The sequence below is a fragment of the Topomyia yanbarensis genome, chromosome 2, assembly GCF_030247195.1.
Source record: "Topomyia yanbarensis strain Yona2022 chromosome 2, ASM3024719v1, whole genome shotgun sequence".
Lineage (NCBI taxonomy): Eukaryota > Metazoa > Arthropoda > Insecta > Diptera > Culicidae > Topomyia > Topomyia yanbarensis.
The window spans coordinates 389,549,611-389,571,468 of record NC_080671.1 but is presented as its reverse complement, the minus strand read 5'-3'; the positions used below and the strand labels follow the sequence as shown (position 1 = coordinate 389,571,468).

General features: G+C 40.0%; 1 protein-coding gene across 1 annotated transcript; it reads right to left on the bottom strand.

Moving 5' to 3' along the window:
* Nucleotides 1-1,039: 1,039 nt before the first annotated feature.
* On the bottom strand, nt 1,040-5,485 carry LOC131680814 (uncharacterized). Its single transcript, XM_058961524.1, has one exon. The coding sequence runs from the start codon at nt 5,483-5,485 to the stop codon at nt 1,040-1,042; it is 4,446 nt and encodes a 1,481-aa protein (XP_058817507.1).
* Between the last annotated feature and the right edge of the window lie 16,373 nt (nt 5,486-21,858).

Below are 21,858 nucleotides of genomic sequence, written 5' to 3'. Positions count from 1 at the left end.
TCAGTATTGTTTTCGACCATGGCAAATAATGCTAAAATTGAGGAAGATCTACGTCGGAAGTAAACCTTGAAAAATAATATGACTAAAGAATAGAGACACTTGAAGTTTTGGATGTCCCATGTGGAGTTTCCGAGACCAGGAGCCAATGTCTTGATCCTCTCCGCATTTTCCACACCGTGCCTTATTTCTACAATAGGTTCTTCAGTTCATGCCCCGGGTTACACAAAGGCGAACAAGTAGACGAGCCCCGCTCAAAAAAATTTAAAATTCAAATTTTGGAAGAACAAATCCGGCGAAAGGCTCGAAATGAGGCTGATGGAAAATAAGTTTTCTAATACTCCTCAATTTTTGCATACCAGAATTTACACTGACTGAAATACAGGGATCTGGAAGGAGCCACCCCCTATTTTGCAATCAAGGCCCTTCTCGGAGTCTACACCATCAATCTCTACTTCCCGGGCGGGTACGAAGACAAAATATTTTTTCGTACACGGTTGAGTGTTGTTTAGTTAGATCACGCGATTTATCGATGTTGTTCCGGAGAACAAGAAGACGGGGCGCGTGAAGATCCGAAATTTGTTTAGCAGATCGCAAACAACAAATCACAATTTGTGATTTCGATTCAGCTTTTAGCTGCAATTATATTTGTTTAGATAAAAGTTATGCAGTTATACAATAAAGACTTACATAAATCGGTATTCGTTCAATTGCATACGCTATCTCCCGCTTTTAGTGCAAACTAACTCTATCGTACGCGAATCTAGGTTAGGATAAATTTCCAATTAGCTTATATTTTAATTATTGCAATTGAATCAAATTTACTTACAGTAGTGTTTCGCAGTAGTTCTAAGATAGGTTAAGTTTTACACTAGATATTAAGTTTTAACTAGTTAATAAGTTTTACACTAGCCAATAAATTTTAGGGTTTAGGTTTAGAAATAGAAATTCTTCCGCACGCTGTTAATCTTTTCCTTTTTCTGATTCTGACACTTCTTCCTCTCTACACTCTAAATCTTTCCTCTCTCTAAGTGTGTAAATCCTACTCGTGTATGTCTGTGCTCCCAGTTCCGACCATGTCCGTACTGCCAGTTCCAACAATGTACGTGCTGCCAGTTCCAACATTGTCCGTGCTGCCAGTTCCAACATCATCCCCCCCGTAACACTGGCCACCAGGTTCAGTTTTACGATCCACCTCCAAGACAGCCAACCTCGAGACAGGTCTACGCACAACCCCCCTCGCAGTTTGTACAATCGCTTGACGAATCTTCCCATCCGCTCCTTTGATGACTAACTGCACGCGACCTCGTTCCCAGCCGTTTCTTCTGTCTCCGTCCACGATGTACACCAAGTCTCCTTCGGCGACAGGCTTTACATCCCCGAACCACTTCGTGCGCTTCGTGAGGGTCGGAAGATATTCCCGAGTCCACCTTTTCCAGAAGACGTCTAGTTGAAACTGAATCTGATTCCAGGAGGTCCGCAAGGCTGCCGATGAATCCGTTGGTTCAACCGTTGGCTGACGAACACCGCTTGAGCTCCCCAACAGAAAGTGGTTCGGAGTAATGGCTTCACTTTCTTCGGAAGTGAATGGCAAATACGTCAAGGGACGAGTGTTTACGATCGCCTCCGCTTCTACGACTAACGTCTCCAAAGCTTCGTCGTCCAGCTTACGACAGTTGTTGTAGGCCGTCTCCATCGCGGTTTTGATAGAGCGCACCATTCTTTCCCACGATCCACCCATGTGAGGGGTCGCGGGTGGTATGAATAACCATTTTGTGCTCGTATTGGTGAAGGTTGCTGCAAGCTCTCCTTGTATTTCTTGCATTTGTTCCCTCAACAGTCGGCTAGCACCCTGGAAGTTGGTGCCGTTGTCGCTGTGTATCTCTGCCGGCGAACCCCGTCGACAAACGAAACGCCGTACGCACTTCACGCACGAGTCGGTGCTGAGGCTATGCGCTACTTCTACATGAACGGCTCTAATGGTCAGGCATGTAAACACAGCGATCCAACGCTTTGCGTTGCTTCTCCCGATCTTCACGAGTAGCGGTCCGAAGAAATCGAGGCCCACATAAGTGAACGGTTTAGTGAATGCGGCCATGCGTGCTGCCGGTAATGGAGCCATCTGCGGAGTTTGCGGCTTGACCTTATTTATTTTGCACCATTGACAAGCTGTTGCTTGCTGCTTCACTGCTACTCTCAATCTCGGTACATAATACTTTTGGCGTATTTCATTTGTCACGGTTTCGTGGTTACCATGACGAAACTTACGGTGGTAATCGTCCACCAATAGTGTGGTAAACCTATGATTTCGTGGGAGTATGACCGGAAACTTCGCATCTAGGTCGATATTAGGGGCTTTCCCAATGCGTCCGCCGATCCGGAGCACCCCATAATCATCCACGATCGGAGACAACTGGTAAATTCTGCTGCTCTTGTCCAGAGGTTCCCACTGCTCAGCTGATTTCTGTTGATTTCGCGCTGTTATCGCCATTTCATCGGGAAATGCCTGCCATTGCACCATCCGTATCAATGAGCGTTCTGCCGATTTGAGCTCCTCCGAACTGAATCTTCCATTTACCGCATTCTCGCTGAGTCGCTTCCGTTTCAGGTTCCCCAGAAATCTATGCACGTGGCCCATGGTCCTCACCGCCCGAGAAAGCTTTGAAAATCGATCCAAATCGATTATCAGCGTTGGCAGGATAATTCCGCGGTGCGCATAGCAAGGGCGCAACTCTTCTTCCGTGTCCACGGAACGAATTCTTTGAACAGGCCAACTTGTCTCCGGTTCGCATAAGAATTCTGGACTTTTGAACCACATACTGTCCGTTGTCAATTTTGGGCCTTTACCCCACTTGGTTGCGGCATCAGCAGGGTTAAATTTCGAGGGCACCCATCGCCAGTCGCCGACATCCGTTGTGGTAAGTAACTCTCCAAAACGACAGGCCACGAAAAGCTTATACCAGCGATGATCCGCTCGAAGCCACGACAGCACAGTAGCCGAATCGGTCCACAAGTACCTTCGCGCTATGGTGAGACTATGAGCTTCTTCCACGAATTTCATCAACCGCGATCCCAAAACAGCTGCTTGCAATTCCATCCTAGGCACTGAGAGGGGCTTCAATGGAGCTACTTTCGCCTTCGCAGCGACCAACGCACATTCGCCTACACCGTGAGGATTCACTATTCGAAAATAAGCAGCTGCGGAGTAAGCTACCTCGCTAGCATCCACAAAAACGTGCAGCTGTAGTCCATCATAGTGTTCTAGGGTCGCTTCGTGGAAGTAACACCTGGGTATGCGCACTACGCTAACTTCGCTGAAGAGTCTTGTCCATTTCAGCCAACGCTCAAAGATACTATCGCTGACCACATCATCCCACTCGATTCCCGATCGCCAGACGTCTAGCAGAAGCATCTTACCATGGATATGGAAGAAACTCATAAGTCCCAGTGGGTCAAAGAAACCCATTAGGCATTTCAGCATCTGTCTTTTAGTTGGACGTTGGTTGCCTTCCACCAAGTTCTGGATCTCGTTCGTCATCGTTGTAGAGAAGTGAAGTTCATCTGCTTCCGTACTCCACAGTAGTCCTAGTACGCGCTCGAATCCACCGCCTTGAACGATGGTCTTCGTTTCAGCTGATTTGGTTTCGCCTAAGCCATTTAGCACTTCTGCACTGTTCGAATGCCAGCTTCTCAGTTCGAAGCCTCCTTCATCGTGTATCATGCGCATTTCTCGACTGACGCGCAAGGCTTCTTCAGCGCTCTCAAAACTCTCCAAGCAGTCGTCCACATAATGGTTTTCAATTATGCCCTCCACGGCGCGAGGATATTGTTCCCGAAACTCTTCAGCGTTTTTGTTTTTCACAAATTGCGCTGATGCGGGTGAACACGTTGATCCAAACGTCGCCACATCCATCAAGAAGATCTCCGGACGGTGTGAAGGATCCGAACGCCAGAGGAATCGCTGAGAATGGCGATCTTCTTTGCGTATAGAGATTTGATGGAACATCTCTTTGATGTCTGCGGTAACTCCAACTTTGAACTGGCGGAAACGTAACAGGACCGCTGGTAACGAAGTCAGTTGATCGGGACCTTTCAGAAGCGCCGTATTGAGAGAAATTCCGCTGACCTTCGCCGCTGCATCCCAAATTATTCGCACTTTGCCTGGCTTCCGAGGATTCGTCACCAGTCCTAGTGGCAGATACCAGACTCGTTTCAGGTCCGCATTGAGTAGTTCCTCCTTTGAAGCGAGATGGGCGTAGCCTTTTGTTTGGTATGCAGTCAACTGCTCCTGAACGATCTCCTTAAGCTTCGGTTCTCGTGACAGTTTCTTCTCCAGGCATTCCAGTCGGCTTATAGCCATATTGTAGCTATCAGGGAACTCAATATGGTCATACTTCCATAGCAGCCCCGTTTCGAAGCGTTTGCCAATACGAGTTGTCGTTTGTTCCAGGATACGATGAGCACGCTTCTCTTCCTCTGACACAAGCACGGTAACCGCCTTAGCCGCGACATCTTCTAGCGCGAAATAATCTCTCACTGTGTTATGCAGCTCTTGAGTTACAGTGCAACCGCATGAATGACAGTTCACTGTATGTGTTGTTCCATCACCCGTCTTTCCGCCGTAGACGCACCAACCCAATCTGGTTTTGACAGCAACGGGTTCGTAACGTAGGCCTTCTTTAGTTCGTAGTGGAACAATCAGATTCAAATTATTTACTCCTATCAACAGTCTGGGTGTTGCATCTTCATAGCTGGCAATCGGAAGTCCTTGGAGATGACGATACTGGTTGACCAAGCGTTCAAATGATACTGTTTGTTTTGGAAGAGACAACTCCTTCACTGTACGTGCATCTTCTACCTCGTACTCCTTATTTCCGTTCACCGCCGAGATCGTCAGAGAAATTTGTTTTGATGCTGATTCCATCCTCGTCACGTTTCCGGTCCACATCAGACACAAAGGCTTCGTAATCCCGTTGGCGCCGAGCTCGTTTGCTAGTTTATCTTCGACAAGCGTCAGTGACGATCCTTCGTCGAGAAAAGCGAACGTGTTAATGGTAGCTTTACTCCCGCGTAACACCACAGGCACAATACGAAACAGGATGACTTGTTCGAGTACTCTATGCGTGAAGTTTCCCACTGAATGTTGGTGTTGGCCGTTCAAGACTTGATTGTTTCGTGCTGCGTGCAGTAGAGGATGATGACGATACTCGCAACCCTGGATGCCACACGAGCCCTTGCTGCGACAGCTACGTTTCCCGTGGGCATTCAAGCAGTTTCGGCAAAGTCCGTTCGTATTCACGTACCTCCAACGTTCTTCCATAGGCAGCGCTTTGAACATTCCACAATCCTGAATGCGGTGACCAGGTTTTCTACACGAATAGCACAACCTATCCGGAACAACGGCGGCTACTGGATTAGCAGCGTGTGTGTTAATCGATCCTCTAGTTCTTTGATTCGTTTTCTCCGGCGGCTTGTTCACTTTTGTCATTGTCACTCTACCCACAGAAGTCATCACACTGGACATGAAACTGGCGAAAGTTTTCAAATTGACTTCTCGGCAGTTTTTCAGATGTGCACCCCATTCCATTTTAACGTGAGCGGGAAGCTTCCCGACAAGCTCCGTCAACAAGGACGGATTCGATAAATGTTCACGTTGACCGGCAGCTTCCAAGTGGTCGCAAAGAGTTCGTACCACCATACCAAAATCGATAAGGGATTCCAATTTTTCGGATTTCGGTGCAGCGACAGAACGAACCTTTTCAAGAAGTGCGTCGATAAAAAGCTCAGGCCTACCAAAGAGAAAATGCAGGTCCTCCAACACGTGGGGAACACACTCAGGTAGAACCAAACGACTCTGGACAGCTTCGTATGCAGCACCTTTCAAGCAGCGTTGTAAACGTGTTAAATTTTCGGCACTCGAATATCCACAAGCAAGCGTAGTTGTCATAAAGCTGCTTATGAATACGGGCCAGTCGGTTGGGTTGCCCGAAAAGGGGGGGTAATTCTTTCGTCATCACCTGTCGGGCTGCTAACTGCGAGGGGGTTGGAACAAATGTAGACATATTCAAAAGCCCTTGAGGAACTGGGACTGTTCCAAACGAAGGGTTCGGTTGTACCTGCTCTATACACACATTCCTCGTTAGATTCTTTGGGAATACAGCATCACTCTTTTGGTTCATTAGTAATGCCGAGGGAATTTGAATGTTCCCGAACTGCTCGGTTAATTGAGCAATATTATCCTCGCAACACAGTTGGGCTTTCACTTTATTTTTACTATGTGGTGGCTTACCTGGTACTACGGGGGGTAAAGGGTTACCTGCGGGGTTGTGGGTAACGCTTACTACGGCTTGCTCAACGTTGGTTCCCTTGGGGATCGCACCGGTATCCACCAGTTGGATTTGCTTATAATTACCGGCACCTGGAACGGAGTAGCCGTATTGGCCAGCTGGATTTACTGCTGACAATGACGTACGCTGAAGTACGTTTGGTAACGAAGGATGCCTCAGCGGACTCTGGACTTGTCCTACCTGTGGCATCACTGTCCTACCGGGGTAGCAACTGTCTTTCGTGTTCCCCTCGAACTGGGATGCTTGCTGCGGCATTGACAGCGAGGCTGTTTCTAGATTGGTCGAGAATCTAACGGCACCTTCTGCTTGTTCAGCGCATTCTTCCATCCACTGACGCACCTGGTCGATACTCTGCCGCTTGCTTATCCGGCTGCGGTCCGTGTGTTCTTCCTCACATTCCAGTTGGGCCTTTCTAAGTTGGAACATTTGTGACAGATGTCGTTTTTCCGCTTCCAACATTTGTTTTTCCAAGGCTCGTTTCGCTTCAAGCTCCTCTAGTTGTAGCGCTAATCGAGCGGCTCGAGTGGCTGACGATACCGTACGGATGCTTACATTATCTGGGGTGCATTTACGACACGACCACGGACGACCTTCAACCGACTCCGATACACCAGCGCACGACATATGCCACCACGCGTCGCATTTGTCACACTGCACAAAATTATCCGCACTATCCGGACGGTCGCAATTCGCACAGCTCGAAGCAACGCCTCCAGTTGGCGTCTGTGGGGTCTCGTTATTACCACTTGTTGCCATATTATCGATCCGTTGGTCGATTTATCTAAAAGTTTTGTTCCGGAGAACAAGAAGACGGGGCGCGTGAAGATCCGAAATTTGTTTAGCAGATCGCAAACAACAAATCACAATTTGTGATTTGTTGTTTGCGATCTGCTAAACAAATTTCGGATCTTCACGCGCCCCGTCTTCTTGTTCTCCGGAACAAAACTTTTAGATAAATCGGTATTCGTTCAATTGCATACGCTATCTCCCGCTTTTAGTGCAAACTAACTCTATCGTGGCTTATCTTTGGTCTGGAAGTAGACCATCCGGGGGCCGGTTGTAATAGATATAATTTGCATCGAAAATGAGACTTATTGGTATTATTTTTGCCATCGGAGAAATATTCAAATCGACTTCCACTAAGCTTGAAAGGATGTCGATCGCCGGAGATACCCATCGGCTCACACTCAGCTAGCTTCAAAGCACAGTCAGAAAAAAGCCGACTCGGAATAGTGGTGGGGTATTTCGGTCGTAGTTAAATAGAATTTTTTCTATCACGAACCGCAACAGCAAGGTAGCGACTGCACAAAACATTAACAGTCCTTCCCGTCATGTACGAAAAGCAAGACATATAGTTTGGATCCACGTATCCGATCCGAGAGTCCGGATCCAGACTCTTGTCTGGATCTAAGCACCAAATCTGGGCCTAGTTCAAGTCCTGACCTGGTAAGGGAAAAAGGGGATGGACTAGATCCAGGAACTGGTCCATTACCAGGTATTGGTCCAGATTCGGGAACTTGTCCGGATCTGGAAACTGTCCCAGATCGGGAACTAGTCCAGATCCGGAAAATGATCCAGATCTGGGAGGTCCAAATTTGGGAATCCGAAATTTTTCTTTCACTATCCAAGTTACCCTATAAAAAAACCGTAATTCCGCCTATTCCTGCCAAAATTTGCGCAGATTCTGGCCTGAATTTGGGTAGAAATCCGCCGGAACTCCGGCTGGTTTGACTCAATACTAATACTATTATAGAAATCGACCGAATTATCCTACATCGTCATTCCACCGTTTACTACCTTTGCGGTAATATGAGTTTAATACCGCCATGCGCAATTGCGTGGTCTGTTACCAAAAAGGCAATTGAATCTTACCCAAAAGTAATAGAAACATGCCCGTTGGATTTTGGGTGTAGTATTCAACAAACACATTTTCGATGAGCCATCAGACAAACAACCCTGTTAACAAAGAGTGTTTCCAAACAGCCACCAGATATTATCAGGGAATTTTCATTTTTACTTACACAAGCCATATCTGAACTTTCGTCAGTACGAGGAGAAATCACTTCGAATCTGGTGTTCTGCCGGCCCTGACCATAAACTATAACCAAACTGGAGATACATTTTATTGGCATTGATGGAACCTTCAGTCGCATCATGGAATTTTAAATGTATTATGAAATGGTATCATTCCAGCGAGTGTGTAGGAGTATGTACATTGTACATGCAATCGGAAACCGCCATACATTATTCGTGTGATACATATTATGCAAGTGAAATTTTTCGCACCTAGTAGTTCCCACTAGATCGAAGCCCGGTGCCGCTTGTGGAACTTGGGGGGGAATTGATTTAGGAGGAGAAAAATTGCCATTATCGCACTCGCCGTTGGAACCGTTTTGCTGCACTATTCATATGAAGTGCCATCCGTTATAATGTGTGGGAGGGTTGCATGCACGGCGTTTCGGGGCCCTGTGAACTACGTCAGCATGTATTTTGCATATGTGTGTAAGGGGAGGGGGGCGGATAGGGAGGGGGTGTATAGATGCTACCTCCAAACCGAACATGCTGAAGTTGATGCTGGATGGCTGGACTGGGATGGTATAGTAGCTAGTGTCGCCACGCGCTCTATCGTTTTATGCAACAGAATGCACATTGTTGCAACGAAATATGCAAATATGTACACTGTGGGAGAAGGATGATGATGTTGTCGTTGTCGCTGTTGTTATTGATGTCGGTAAACTATGATACTATCCGGAAATTAGGGGTAATTTAATATTGAGTAATGCGTTCGAAACTTTTATGAAATATAGTATACATACATAGCTAAAACGGATTTTCGCTCATAACATGCGAGATGGGGATTAAACGGTGTCTGTCGATCAAATTAATACTTAGTGGTAGTTACTGGCTTTACTTTGAAATAGTGAGTACTGTGCTTTTAGAAATCTGTTTTGGTTTTCAGTATTTGAAATTCATGAATAATTTTTGCGATATCTATGTTCTGTTATCGTAGCCTTTTTGTAGATCTGCTCTATATTATATAACTTTCGAATTGCTCTAAGATCTGGTTCCCCTATAGAAATATGCTACTAAGGATTGCACTGGATGATTAAATCAACCACCACTGAAAATGTATATTCTCTAAAGGGATTTGCGTTTATGTTTTTATTTTACGGCACTGTTCTGACACCACGAAAGTAACTTTAGTGCTTAATTGGACGCCAAAAAAACCTTCTTGGGACTTTTTTTTAACATTCCTTCTCTCCCACATTTTAGTGAATTCCTCCTAACGCTACCTAAGATCTTACTAAAAATGTCGTATTTGACAAATCATCTTGTTAAATAATTAGAAAATAAGATAGCGTAAACGACAAGTCCAGTCGTTTATGTACAAAACTTGAGTATGGTTACCGACCTTCTTTATTTTAAAGGAAATGTCGTTAATTTCGAAGATTTCGGGAAGTATACGTCATTCCTTCCAAAATGTGTTCCATTTTAGTCTTAAACCTTCATCACCCAATAAACTTACTTACATGTGTAGTGTACCCTGGTTAGCAGCAGTACCGTTTTCACGGATGGACACATTTGAGGGCCCCGCACTGAGGATGGACTACTTCATACTAAAGCCTGTGTTCGAAAAAAGGTACACTCGATTATTTGTAGTTCTACAGTGTGTTGCTAAAAGGACAGAAATTAAGTCGTTTATAGTTCAATGTTTATATTGCCATTGTTTCATCAATATTATGCTCCTTATCGTTCCTAACGTTTGAAGAGCATCAGATAACGAAACGAAATGATACCAGCGGCTGGCATGCGACACTGCAAAGCCAGGACATTTCGATTAATGTTTCAATTTATTTTGAGTGAAACAATGATATGTTTTGGACTACACGTATAAAAGTTCGGAAGGGACCGAATCGTAGCGACAAACAGAACACGATGGCCAACAAATCTATGTCTTGCGAGCTTTTCCGAATGAGGCAAAATGATTCAGCTCTCCATCATATTTGGATACGTAAATGGATAAATCTACAAATGTAAACCCCCTTAATTTTTTTTCTTTTTTTAGATTTCACGAATGCCTGATAATGTTATGACCGCATTTAGTACCTTACATTATACCCGGACCATCTTAGACTGGTAGACAACCAATACTACTGTTTTTGAAGTAAAAGAAGTAAACTTGAAAAATTTGAGAACATCGCCCTATCGAGAAATTAATAAAATCCCAAGTATTAAAAAATTAATCCCAAGTGTTCAAAAATTAATTCAAGCACTATAAAACAGCAAAAAAGCAGTGTCACTAAGAAATATTTTTATGTGCATTGATTGATTGTAGAAAAATTTTGTGATTCTTAAATAAATTGATTTAAATTTCAGAATACAATTTATATACCTTATATTCAAAGTTCAAAAAATGTGAACCATTTCCCCAAATTAGGAAGGCTTTGAAAATCCCATTGACCTCGAGTGAAATCAAACCTGAACAGCAGTCAGGCTTACTAGTCTGGCACGTCTATAAAATGTGAGTAGGGAGATGGTTATTATTATTTAAAATGTACTTTTTAATTTATTTTCTACGTTGTCCCGAGCCGATCATAATTCACGAGTGTACAAAAGGCTATTGAATTCTCTGAAAAAAAAATCGTGCAAAAAGGAAAATATTTCAAAGAGCCGTTATTTCTTTTCCTGTAGCAAGAATGGAATATAAGTGAACCTCGATTCGATATCTGTGCTTTGAATCAACATTATATCGATTGATTCGACGAAATAGAATGTTCATTGGAAGTTAATATGGGGCCTTTTCTGAAGTTGGATTTTCACTCTGTCCAATTTCATCACATCAGGAATTTTGTACTTTTTCAGAATCTAGAAGCTATAAACAAATCTAAATGGGACTATGTAACTGCGCATAATTGTAACGCCCGCAGTCTAAAAACTAATGAACGAAACTTGACGTTGAAATTTATTGTTTGCATTTTTGGACGTCTGTATTGCGATTAACATGGCTACCGTACGCCGATGGGAAGAATTCGAACCATTTGATTTGAAAGGGCATTTAGTATCACATTCAAAAAGAATATTGTATTTTTGACTACAAATAGTATGAAATTTAAAAATATGTCAAAAGTTGTTATTAGGAAAACTTTTTCATTGAAAACATCTCCATGATCCAAATGCACAGAAATGATGTAACGGGAATAACTTTTAAAAAAAGCATAAAAAGCAAAATTCCAAATATCTCGATAACCATCGCATTTTGGAAGATTTTTGTTAAATGCATTTTGATTTAAAATGCTACTTACAATTATTTTCTGTAATAAAAGAACAATTTTGTATGTCAATTAGTACAAAATTTAAAAACATGTATAAAGTCATTGTTAGAAAAACCTTTTTAGCGATAAGTTCTCCATCATGCAATTACATTTAAAATGTTTCTATTCTCTTTACGTTTTTGTCGAAAATGAATAGAAAATTTTAAAAAATGGGTTTTTTGGAATTTAAAATTTTAACATAAATTTTTTATATGAAAACTTGAACTTATAAAAAGGTCATAATGAAACAAAATAATTGTGTTGTTAAAATAAAATTTAAAATAACTCGAGAACTACTACATTTCAGAATTTTTTTGTTATGAGCATTTTGATTTAAAATGGCGTTTAGAATCATATTCAAAAATAAAATTGTATTTTTGACTTCAAATAGCATGAATTATGAAAATATGTCAAAAGTTGTTGTTAGGAAAACTTTTTTATTGAAAGCTTCTCCATGATCCAAATACACTGAAAAAGTCTCTTTTTTGACATTTTATGATAGGATGACACGAATAACTTTTAAACAAGGCTTAATCACACGAATTAACTGTTAATGTTGGAACAGAATTCCAAATATCCCGAAAACTATCGCATTTTGGTTGATTTTTATTAAATGCACTTTGATTTAAAACGATGCTACAGAATTATATTCTGTAATAAAATTACAGTTTTGTATGTCAATCAGTATGGAATTTAAAAACATGTTTAAAGTTATTGTTAGAAATACTTTTTTACCGATAAGTTCTCCATCATACAATACCATTCAAAATATTGCTTTTCTCATAAAGTTTTTGACAAAATATAAAAAAATTAAAAAAATTGTTTTTTTGCAATTTAAATTAATAACACAAATTTTTGTTTTTATGAAATATGACACCGCATTTCTCGACAAACATATGATTACGGCCTAAAAGCCAACTGTCAAAATCCACTTTGAATGGAAATTCCAGACAAACCGTTACTGGTCGAACACAGTTCACAACAGTTTATGAAAGAGAAAACTTTTCTCTTTCGTTTACTACCAACATCTGTGATTGGCGTGTAACGGTTTGTCCGGAATTTCCATTCAAAGTGGATTGTGACAGTTGGCTTTTAGGCCGTAATCATATGTTTGTCGAGATTTTTTTAGAAGATATATTTTTTCGCACAGAAATATTCATTCCCTGTAATTCGTTCCCAGAAAGTTTTGCTGTATAAAATACAACAATCGAACAAAAAAAATTTAAATTAACCCTCTAGTTCCCAACACCGCCTCTAGGCGGTCCCTTTAAAAATCTAAATAAAACTACTAAAAAATGATTGTATGTTGTCATCCGTACTAGTAGTTCTTCCCAACGCTCACACCTTTCATATACACACATTGTTTGAATAATCGTAGCTTTCTGTTAAAGGCAATTGAAGCTCAAAGTTGAAAATTCGATGAAAACGTGGAAAAAAACTATTTTGTGTTTAGTGGAAATCTTCATTAAACAAATTTTAACTATTTTTGGAAATTTTAGTAGCCAAAAAAATATTTTTGAGTAGCATGTTAGTAGCATTTTAGCATTCGAAGTCAATAATTAAACAACCAAAGCACTAGAGAAATACTCCTTAGCTTGGGTAATTTGCGTTCTGAGGGAGTCCAAAATATAAACCATCTGAATTCGCTTGATGAAGAAACTATAAGAAAAAAAGTTTTCGTTTTTTAGTCGCCCAGGTGCCCAACACCACTTCTAGGCGGCCTACTTATTTTAGGGCTTTAATGAAAAATCCATTGCTTACATGAATTATCAACATTATTTTCGTTTTTCTCATCATGAAACCCACCTACAAAAGTTTTTTCAAGCCAAATAAAAATTTGGACACTAGAGGGTTAAACGTATTTTCATTCCAATAAAAAATAATTGATATAAATATATAAGCTATTGAATTCGAACAGCGACTTCCGCTTATCAAAAAAAAATCACATGGAAAAGAAAATTGTTTGGTAGGGAGTGGTAAATAAATCGAGGATATTGCCACCTTAGAATTATAAATGGCTTCAATCCATTATTCAATTACCACCTCTTTCATATGACACCCATTTTTGCTTATCTAAATGTTTTGTGACAACCGTAAGTCCTCATGTTGAATACAAAAACGTCTACAATAATCAGTTTTCGAAACTAGTAAATTGCCTAATTTAAAATTGCCGAATGTTCTAAAAATTATCAAATAAAACAAATCATCGAACAAAAAAAAATTATCGTAGGTTGGGATTCGAACCCAAGCCAACTAGGTTCACTCAAATCTATGAAAGGCTACTGTAGCCTTTGTACAGACTCTATTCAGCAGCATAGACTTTTCGGTACTAGTGATGTCTTTTTTACTCGATTAACGCAAATTATCGATTAATTTCTAAAATAATCGAAACATCAATAATCGATTACAAACTTTCGGTATAATCGAGTAGCTGCTATCAATTAATCGAGAGCATAATTAATGAAGGATGGCATTGAAAATGAAAGTCGCAGAGCAAAAAAATATGACCAGACTTTTCCAAATTTTTCAAAATGTGTCGAGCGACCTTTCTTTTTTTTTTTGGTTGACAAACTAGGATTTTCTAAGTAATCGATTATTGATTTTAATCGATTATCTTGGTCGATTAATCGAATGAATTAATCAAGCTCTCAAAAATTATTCGATTAACGGATAATCGATTATTTGCAAAAATCAGACATCACTAGATGGAGCTTGGTGGATTGCCTAGAAATATTTTTATACCTGCGCCTTATTTCATCTGCTATAAATTTTATGCATTGGGCATATTCAGTCTATCCACTTTATGAACGTTTACCTGCAGTATATGCTAGAAATTGCATAAAAATCACGGCAGAATAAAAGAAACGGAAATAGAAACTTTGCATTCTCAGTGCAGATTTCCCTGTTACTCTATAAGAGGGCATGTAATCCGAGGAATGGGACTAGTTTGCATGCGTACGAAAAATATGCATCTCTAAGTTGATGAGAATACACCAATCACGGACCACTTGTGCATCCTTTAATAATGTAATGCAATTTTACCTAATGTGATATAATTTTACCTAATAAATTCATTTTGATGTCCATCTCATTATAATTTTATTGGTGGTAGCTAATTAGTTTTCATCTGCAATACCTACCGACAAAAATGTTCAATATTAATGTCATTCTAACCGCTCGTTATTATATCAAGGATGAACGGCTGGATAAAGCGATAACTGTATATGGTCGGTTAACCGTAAAAACGATTTTAATACTAAATTCGAATCTAATTACGATTGATTAATTTTATTATAGCTGGTTTATTCATCAAACAGGTGACAGTGGTTAAATGGGTCAATGCATTCGGCATTTGCCGCCGGAAAACTAATTAATAGCCCGTCAGAAACATTTTCTATTTGCACACATTTTATGATGAAATCCATCTGCTTTTAAAGTAAACTTTAAAAGCAGATAGCTTGCGATTTAAAAATGGGTGCAGATAGAAACTGATGTACAATACAATTATATACAATTCATCATGAGTTTTAGTGCAAAAATGTATTTTATCAGATTTCCAGTTTCAGTACTATGCCAGACATTTTCACAATATTTTGATTTGTTGATTGAATTCAAGACGGGTACAGGTGTGCACATTTTTTTCTGTGTGTGAGTGCGGTTGTTTTTTTCCTTTGGTGAAGCCGAAAAAACAAGAGGATATGAAGAAGAAAAGCACAAACAAATGACGTAGTGGGCCTTTCTGTTGCCATAAGTTTTGTTTAGGTTCGGTCATAGTTAATTTTATCTTTTTTTTTTCGAGGTAAAAAGTGTCCCTAAGTGTTCTAATCGGTATATCCGGGGTGAAGCTCGGCCCTTTCTCACTTTTCATCGTGCGCCAAATAATCAGGATGCTCGTTCGGATGATTATGTTTACTTCAAGGGCCCCGGCTGCCGTGCTTAATTTTGCAAGTATAAAACCAATACACTCAAAAGTGTCAAATGTTCCCACCTTTCTCTCCATCTTGGATTAAATTGGATTGATTGACGCGTTCCCATATCACCACTCCTTACACTGAAAAAAGGACACATAATAAATCTATTTGTTTTAACACATTAATTGAAAGCATTCTTTTTTTTAAATGTAGAATACATTTAAGCTTTCAATTTAGGGGCACCGTTTCAAAATAAAGGAGGTGGCAGCCGTCAGATTTTGAACATTGTTAACTTCCATTATACTCAATGGAATAATTTGATGTTTGGGCTATTTTTAGAAAACTACTCGGAAATAGTCAAAGTTTTCAGCTCATCTCGGTCAGAGCCTAGGGGCAGATCACTCTAGGAGTGTATAACAAATTTGCATCAACTTAGAAAAAATGCACTTAAATTCCATTTTTGCATCAACTTTGCACTCCCTCGCAGAAAAGATTACTTAACAATCGTCCTACGCTGATCCACTTTGTTCGATGTTTTGTTGAATGTAGGGCTGTTTTTTGTAGGGGTTTGACGTCTTACACGCAACGCAAAATACATTGCACGCAACGCAAAATGCATTACGAATTTTTATTTCGATGGAAAGAAATGCATTTAATTTCGCTGATTTTTAAAAATGCATCACAAGTGATCTGCCCCTAGGGTCACAGCTTTGTCCAACTAACGAATTTGATTCGCTTTTTGTACCGACTGACAAATGTCAAAAACTCTCCAAAGGAGATGTTGGCTCTGTAAATGCATCTGTTGACATCTCTAAATATTGTCAGATTAATTGTCAAAGTAATTTTGACATGAGATTTTGGCGTTCAGATGCTTTTTAGTTTGACAATGGTCCAACCAGCGGAGGTCCAACTAAAAAGCGATCCAGTTAAAAAGTGTCCAACCAGCGAATCACGACTGTATCATTCATATTTGGCTGCTTGGTGCGAACAGAGGGCTGTACAATACAGAGAAGGAAATATTTGTGAGCTGTACCTTGCTGGTGGATATATCAGTTTGGGTCGTTACGTGTTATTGTGCCTTGCAGGATAATCGCTCGATATGCGATTATATGAAAGCTCAATTGAGATAGGCGCGTGACAGCCGCCTATATAAATGTATAGGCAGCTTTTTCCTTGAAGCTTTCGAAAAGCACACAGCTGGCAGAAAAATAAAGCTCCACTGAAATCTGCTTGCGGAGCAACTGCGGCTATATTTGATGCGCCTTTCAGACGCCCGCAATGTGAGATTTTATTATAAGCGCGACAATACTTGCAGGGGTTATCATTTTCATTTCCGATGGGTGGAAGATGGCATCCACATACGAAAAACCGATTTTAAATCATGTGACCGAAGCTGATTCGTGATTAAATCTTGAACAGTTTTTGTTCAAAGCTCCTCTTTCTCGATGGAAGTGAACAGATTTCATCCAATGGTCGAATTGTGATTTCGGTCGATGTCAGCAAGTCTTGTCAGATGTTCGCAGGTTGTATGTCAACACCAGGTGAAGGTGATTACAGTCGTGATTCGCTGGTTGGGCCACAGCCTTGTCCAACTAACAAATTTGATTCGCTAGTTGGACCGACTGATAAATGTCAAAAACTCTCCAAAGGAGATGTTGGCAGTGAAAATGCATCTGTTCACATCTCTAAATATTGTTAGATTGATTTTCAAAGTAAATTTGACATGAGATTTTGGCGTTCAGATGCTTTTTAGTTGGACAATGGTTCAACTAGCGGAGGTCCAACTAAAAAGCGGTCCAGTTAAAGTGTCCAACCAGCAAATCACGATTGTAATAGGATGCATCTTCGTGGATTAATTTGTGCAGCTCCGTGCTAGTAACCAGGACCAGTTGGAACAAAAATCTCCCACCCGGAGATTTTCTTTGGCACACAAGTTAGACCTTATTAGCGCTATCAAACCACTCGAAAGAATTAAATTTCAAAATCTGAAAATTTCTTCATCCGTGAACTAACTGTAACAATTAGTTTGTGCTAGTAACGAGGGCCAATTGGAACAAAAATCTCCCACCCAGAGAACCTTTTCTTTGGTAAACAAATTAGCTCTTATCAGCGCTATCCAATAGTAAATCAAGAATTACATGTGAGCATAATTTCCTTCACCAACCATTTTTTTTCCGACGGATCGAAATTAGCACACACACACGGAAAAACCCGATTTTTAATCAATTGACTGAAGCCATTCCTTATTGCTTCCCGCTAATTACATGCACAGAGCCGCAAATCTTGAACAGTTCTAGTTCGAAGCTTCTCCTCTTTCTCGATGCAAGTCAATTGATTTCATTCGATGGCCTGCACATTTGGCTTCGAACACAAACTGAATCGAGTACAAAACTGGAGGTCGTGTGCGAGTGCGGCATCATTTGTGTGTTTCACCCGTACTGTAAACATGTGCTCGTCCGGTCTCGGTATACGAGGAAAGGTGAAGGAAAAGCAAAGATCCCGCTTGGTTCGTGTCGATCTCCAGTTTCCTGTCCATTGTTTTCTGAGAAAGGGTCGTTACTACTGCGAATCATTCGTCGTTACTGCTGCTAATGCGGACAGCTAATACGACAGTCATTAGTCATATGAAAGGTGAGAAAAACCGATTCGCGAGAATACGCACTACTATGACGCCAACGTTGATGACGCTCTCGTTCGTTTTCTTGCCATGTGCCTTTTCATTCCTTTTTGCCACTAATGCTAGCATAACCAAAACAAATATGCGTCTTTACCCCACCATCCATTTAATGGCCAGTGTTGCCACACGCATTTTCAGCTTTTCATGAATAACATTCCAACATAATTGATGCAGGAAAAAATTCAAATTTTCATTTTTAATCATATTTTTTTCTTACGAATTATTTAACAATTTTCCATTTAAGCGGGTAATAAATTTGATTTAACGCTCTGAAGCGTAGTTACGACACTCCGATTATATCCCAGACAGCATCCACCCATATTTTTAATCTAGGAATCTGACATTTTCGAAAGTTTGGGAAAGTTTTTACCTTTTCATTCCTTTCCAAAACTAATATGCGTCTACCCTAATAAACATCTTATGATCAAAGAGCCTAACGACCTGTTCAGGGTATCATCCATACAATATGTGGAATCGTTGGACTATATGGATTAAAGTTTGCGTATAATTTTTTTATTAGGGTATCCCCCATCATCCACTTAGTGGCAAGTGTTCCCAAATTCCCAAATGCATTTTCAGCTTTTCATCAATAACATTCCTACAATATTTTCAAAGAATGTTGTAAATTTGAAAACAAGGAAAATAGTTGGCGAAGGAATTTTAATTTTTTTAACCATAATTATAATGAATCATTTGGAAATTTCCCATTCAAACGTGATTCCGTTGCATATCATTAGATTAACGTCACGAAGTGTAGTCACGACACACCGGTTATGTCGCAGACAGTACACACCCTTACTTTTTTATAATGAATAATTTGAAATATTCCTCGCCCAAACCACTGTTTGTCCGAAAATTCTTATAAGTACACACTTATTTTTTTTTTCTGCTGAATCTCAGCTTTTCTCGCATTCTTTGCCAAAATGTTAACAACAATTGTTTTCTGAGACATCAATAAAAGTGACATTTGATAGCTGGAACACAGACTAACAGACATAACACTCGAAAACAATGCTTCGCCCGCTTTAACGGTCATTTTAAATATATTTGTAGTTGGGACTGTGGCCACATTTGCAATTATGGCGCCACTGACAAATGAACAAGTATATGGGGGATTGACCACTAGTAAAAAATTGTTCCCAAACCTGAGAGGTAACCCACCAGCAAATGAGTGTTTGGAACTATGAATAAAAGGTGGAGCTAGTGTCCTGTGAAAACTGTCGGATCGATGTTTTTTGAGGAAATTTCCTCGTAGTGTTATGTCTGTTAGTCTGTGGCTGGGACTCGCAAAGTATTTCACCAAAAACTAGCAGACAAACCTTACTATACAGAGATATCAGTTTCTAAATTTACTGACTACGCGGCTGTTGGAAAAATTGCCGAGCCGAATTGAATATGTATCAACACATTTGAAGTATCTACTATTTATGTATTCTACACTAGGGGCAGATCACTCTAAGAATGTATAACAAATTTGCATCAAATTAGAAAAAATACATTTAATTTCCATTTTTGCATCCACTTTGCAATCCCTCGCACAAAAGTTTGTTTAACAATAGTCCTACGCTGATGCACTTTGTTCGACGTTGTGTTGAATACGCAACGCAAAATACATTTTGAATTTCTATTTTGATGGAAAGAAATGCATTTAATTTCGCTGATTTTGAAAAATGCAATAGGAAAAGTGCCCGTGCTACGGGATAACACGATTTCGATCAACTTTAATAAAACTCGTGTTAGACCCACAGTTCAGGAAGTGGAACAATTAGTTGAAGTGAAAATGGAGCTTAATCTCGCTGAAGTTACATACATTCAGCTACATAAAAAAATGTGTTTTGATCACATTTAGAATCTTAGCACAGGCAACTTCATTGCAAAAAAAACAACATGCAACACGAGGAGGAATTTAATAACACCAGAATCAAGATCCCCGTGCATATGGAAAACGACATGGTGGACGTGCGTATCCATGATTTTGCCCCGCGCACGAAGGAAGATTACATCAAAAGAATCATGAGAAGTAGAATCTATTACGGATGACACCTGGAGAAATTTTTTCACCGGCATTCTCAACGGCGTTCGTATTGTGAGGACACTTTGTAACTGGACCGCTTTTTAGTTGGACCTCCGCTAGTTGGACCGTTGTCCAACTATAAAGCATCTGCATGTCAAAATCTTATGTCAAATTTACTTTGACAATCAATCTGACAATTATTAGAGATGAGAATAGATGCAATTACACTATTAACATCTCCTTTGGAGAGTTTTTGACATCTGTCAATCGGTCCAACTAACGAATCAAATTCGTTAGTTGGACAGAGGTGTGGCCCAACCAGCGAATCACGACTGTTTACAACAGCGACCCGTAAGAACAAGAAACAAATAAGAACGTCTGATCGTGAACAGCAAGCAAGCAGTACCGATGACGACATGGACGGGAGCGATAACGCGAGAGAAGGCAGACTAAATGACCCCCAAGCGGCTTCACCGCCATGGAAAAGGATCTCAACACGCAGCAGCAAACTGCGTCAACAAGATCTGGCAGACCGACATTCTTAGATTTTTTTATTATTTTTACTTATTGTAAAAAAAATTAAGACCCACGGCTCAGTTGTGCTAACGCATTAAGCCGTTTCAAATAAGACTTTAGATTAAAAAAAAATGAGAAGCGTTAGGGGACAACACTGTAGTGCACCCCTGTGAAAAACAATTTGAAAGCTTGTTATATACAAATAGCACATTTTTAGAAAAGTAGTGATGTGTGCTCATAGTTACTGAAAAGATTTCATAGATAACGGTTCTTGTTTTCGTGAAAAATCAAAAAACACTAAAACCAACTAAAAAGCGGTCCAGTTAAAAAGTGTCTAACCAGCGAATGACGACTGTATTCGACAAGTTGAATGTGTGCTAATTATTTACTTTACCTGAATTTGTCAATAAAACTAATTGAGTTAAAGTTTCAGGTTTTCGTATGTTTTATTTACAGTAACACGCAGAAGAATCAGGCCTTTTTGAATCAACAAAACGTTTAGTTGAATCTAAAACGTGACGAATGACTATTTCAAACTAAAATGGGCGTTTCTCGAAAGCATGCATTTGGTTTAGTTCAACAACTTCTGTTCGAATTTTAAATAGAAACATTGCTTTGAATCAAAATAAAATTTATTGGAGCTAACTGATCCCTTTGTTAAAAACCAACAGTTGGTTTGTTTGTTTTCAACTAAATTTGAGTTGTTCTCTCCTTTGGTTAATACAAAAGATTTGTTTTTTGTTTCTTCGAACTTCTTTGTTGGGTTAAACTTATCATGATTTTGTTGATTCAAACGGAATGTTTCTTGAAACTATTGAAAAGCCAACAAATGAATTTGTTCGTAATTTCAAGCAACAGCATTGATTGAATCAAGCCTGAATCTTGTTTGTCACTGTATCAAACGGGAAAATTGTTATTTGAATTGTTTATTTTTACTAATTTTTTTTCTGCGTGAAGGTTTTTACACAAAATTGCACCACCTTTTATTAAAGTGTCATTCATCCCATAAGAAATACATTGCGGCGAATCATGCGCCGAATTGCGCTATAAATCTTGTTGCGACGAAAAATAATGGTCGCGTCTC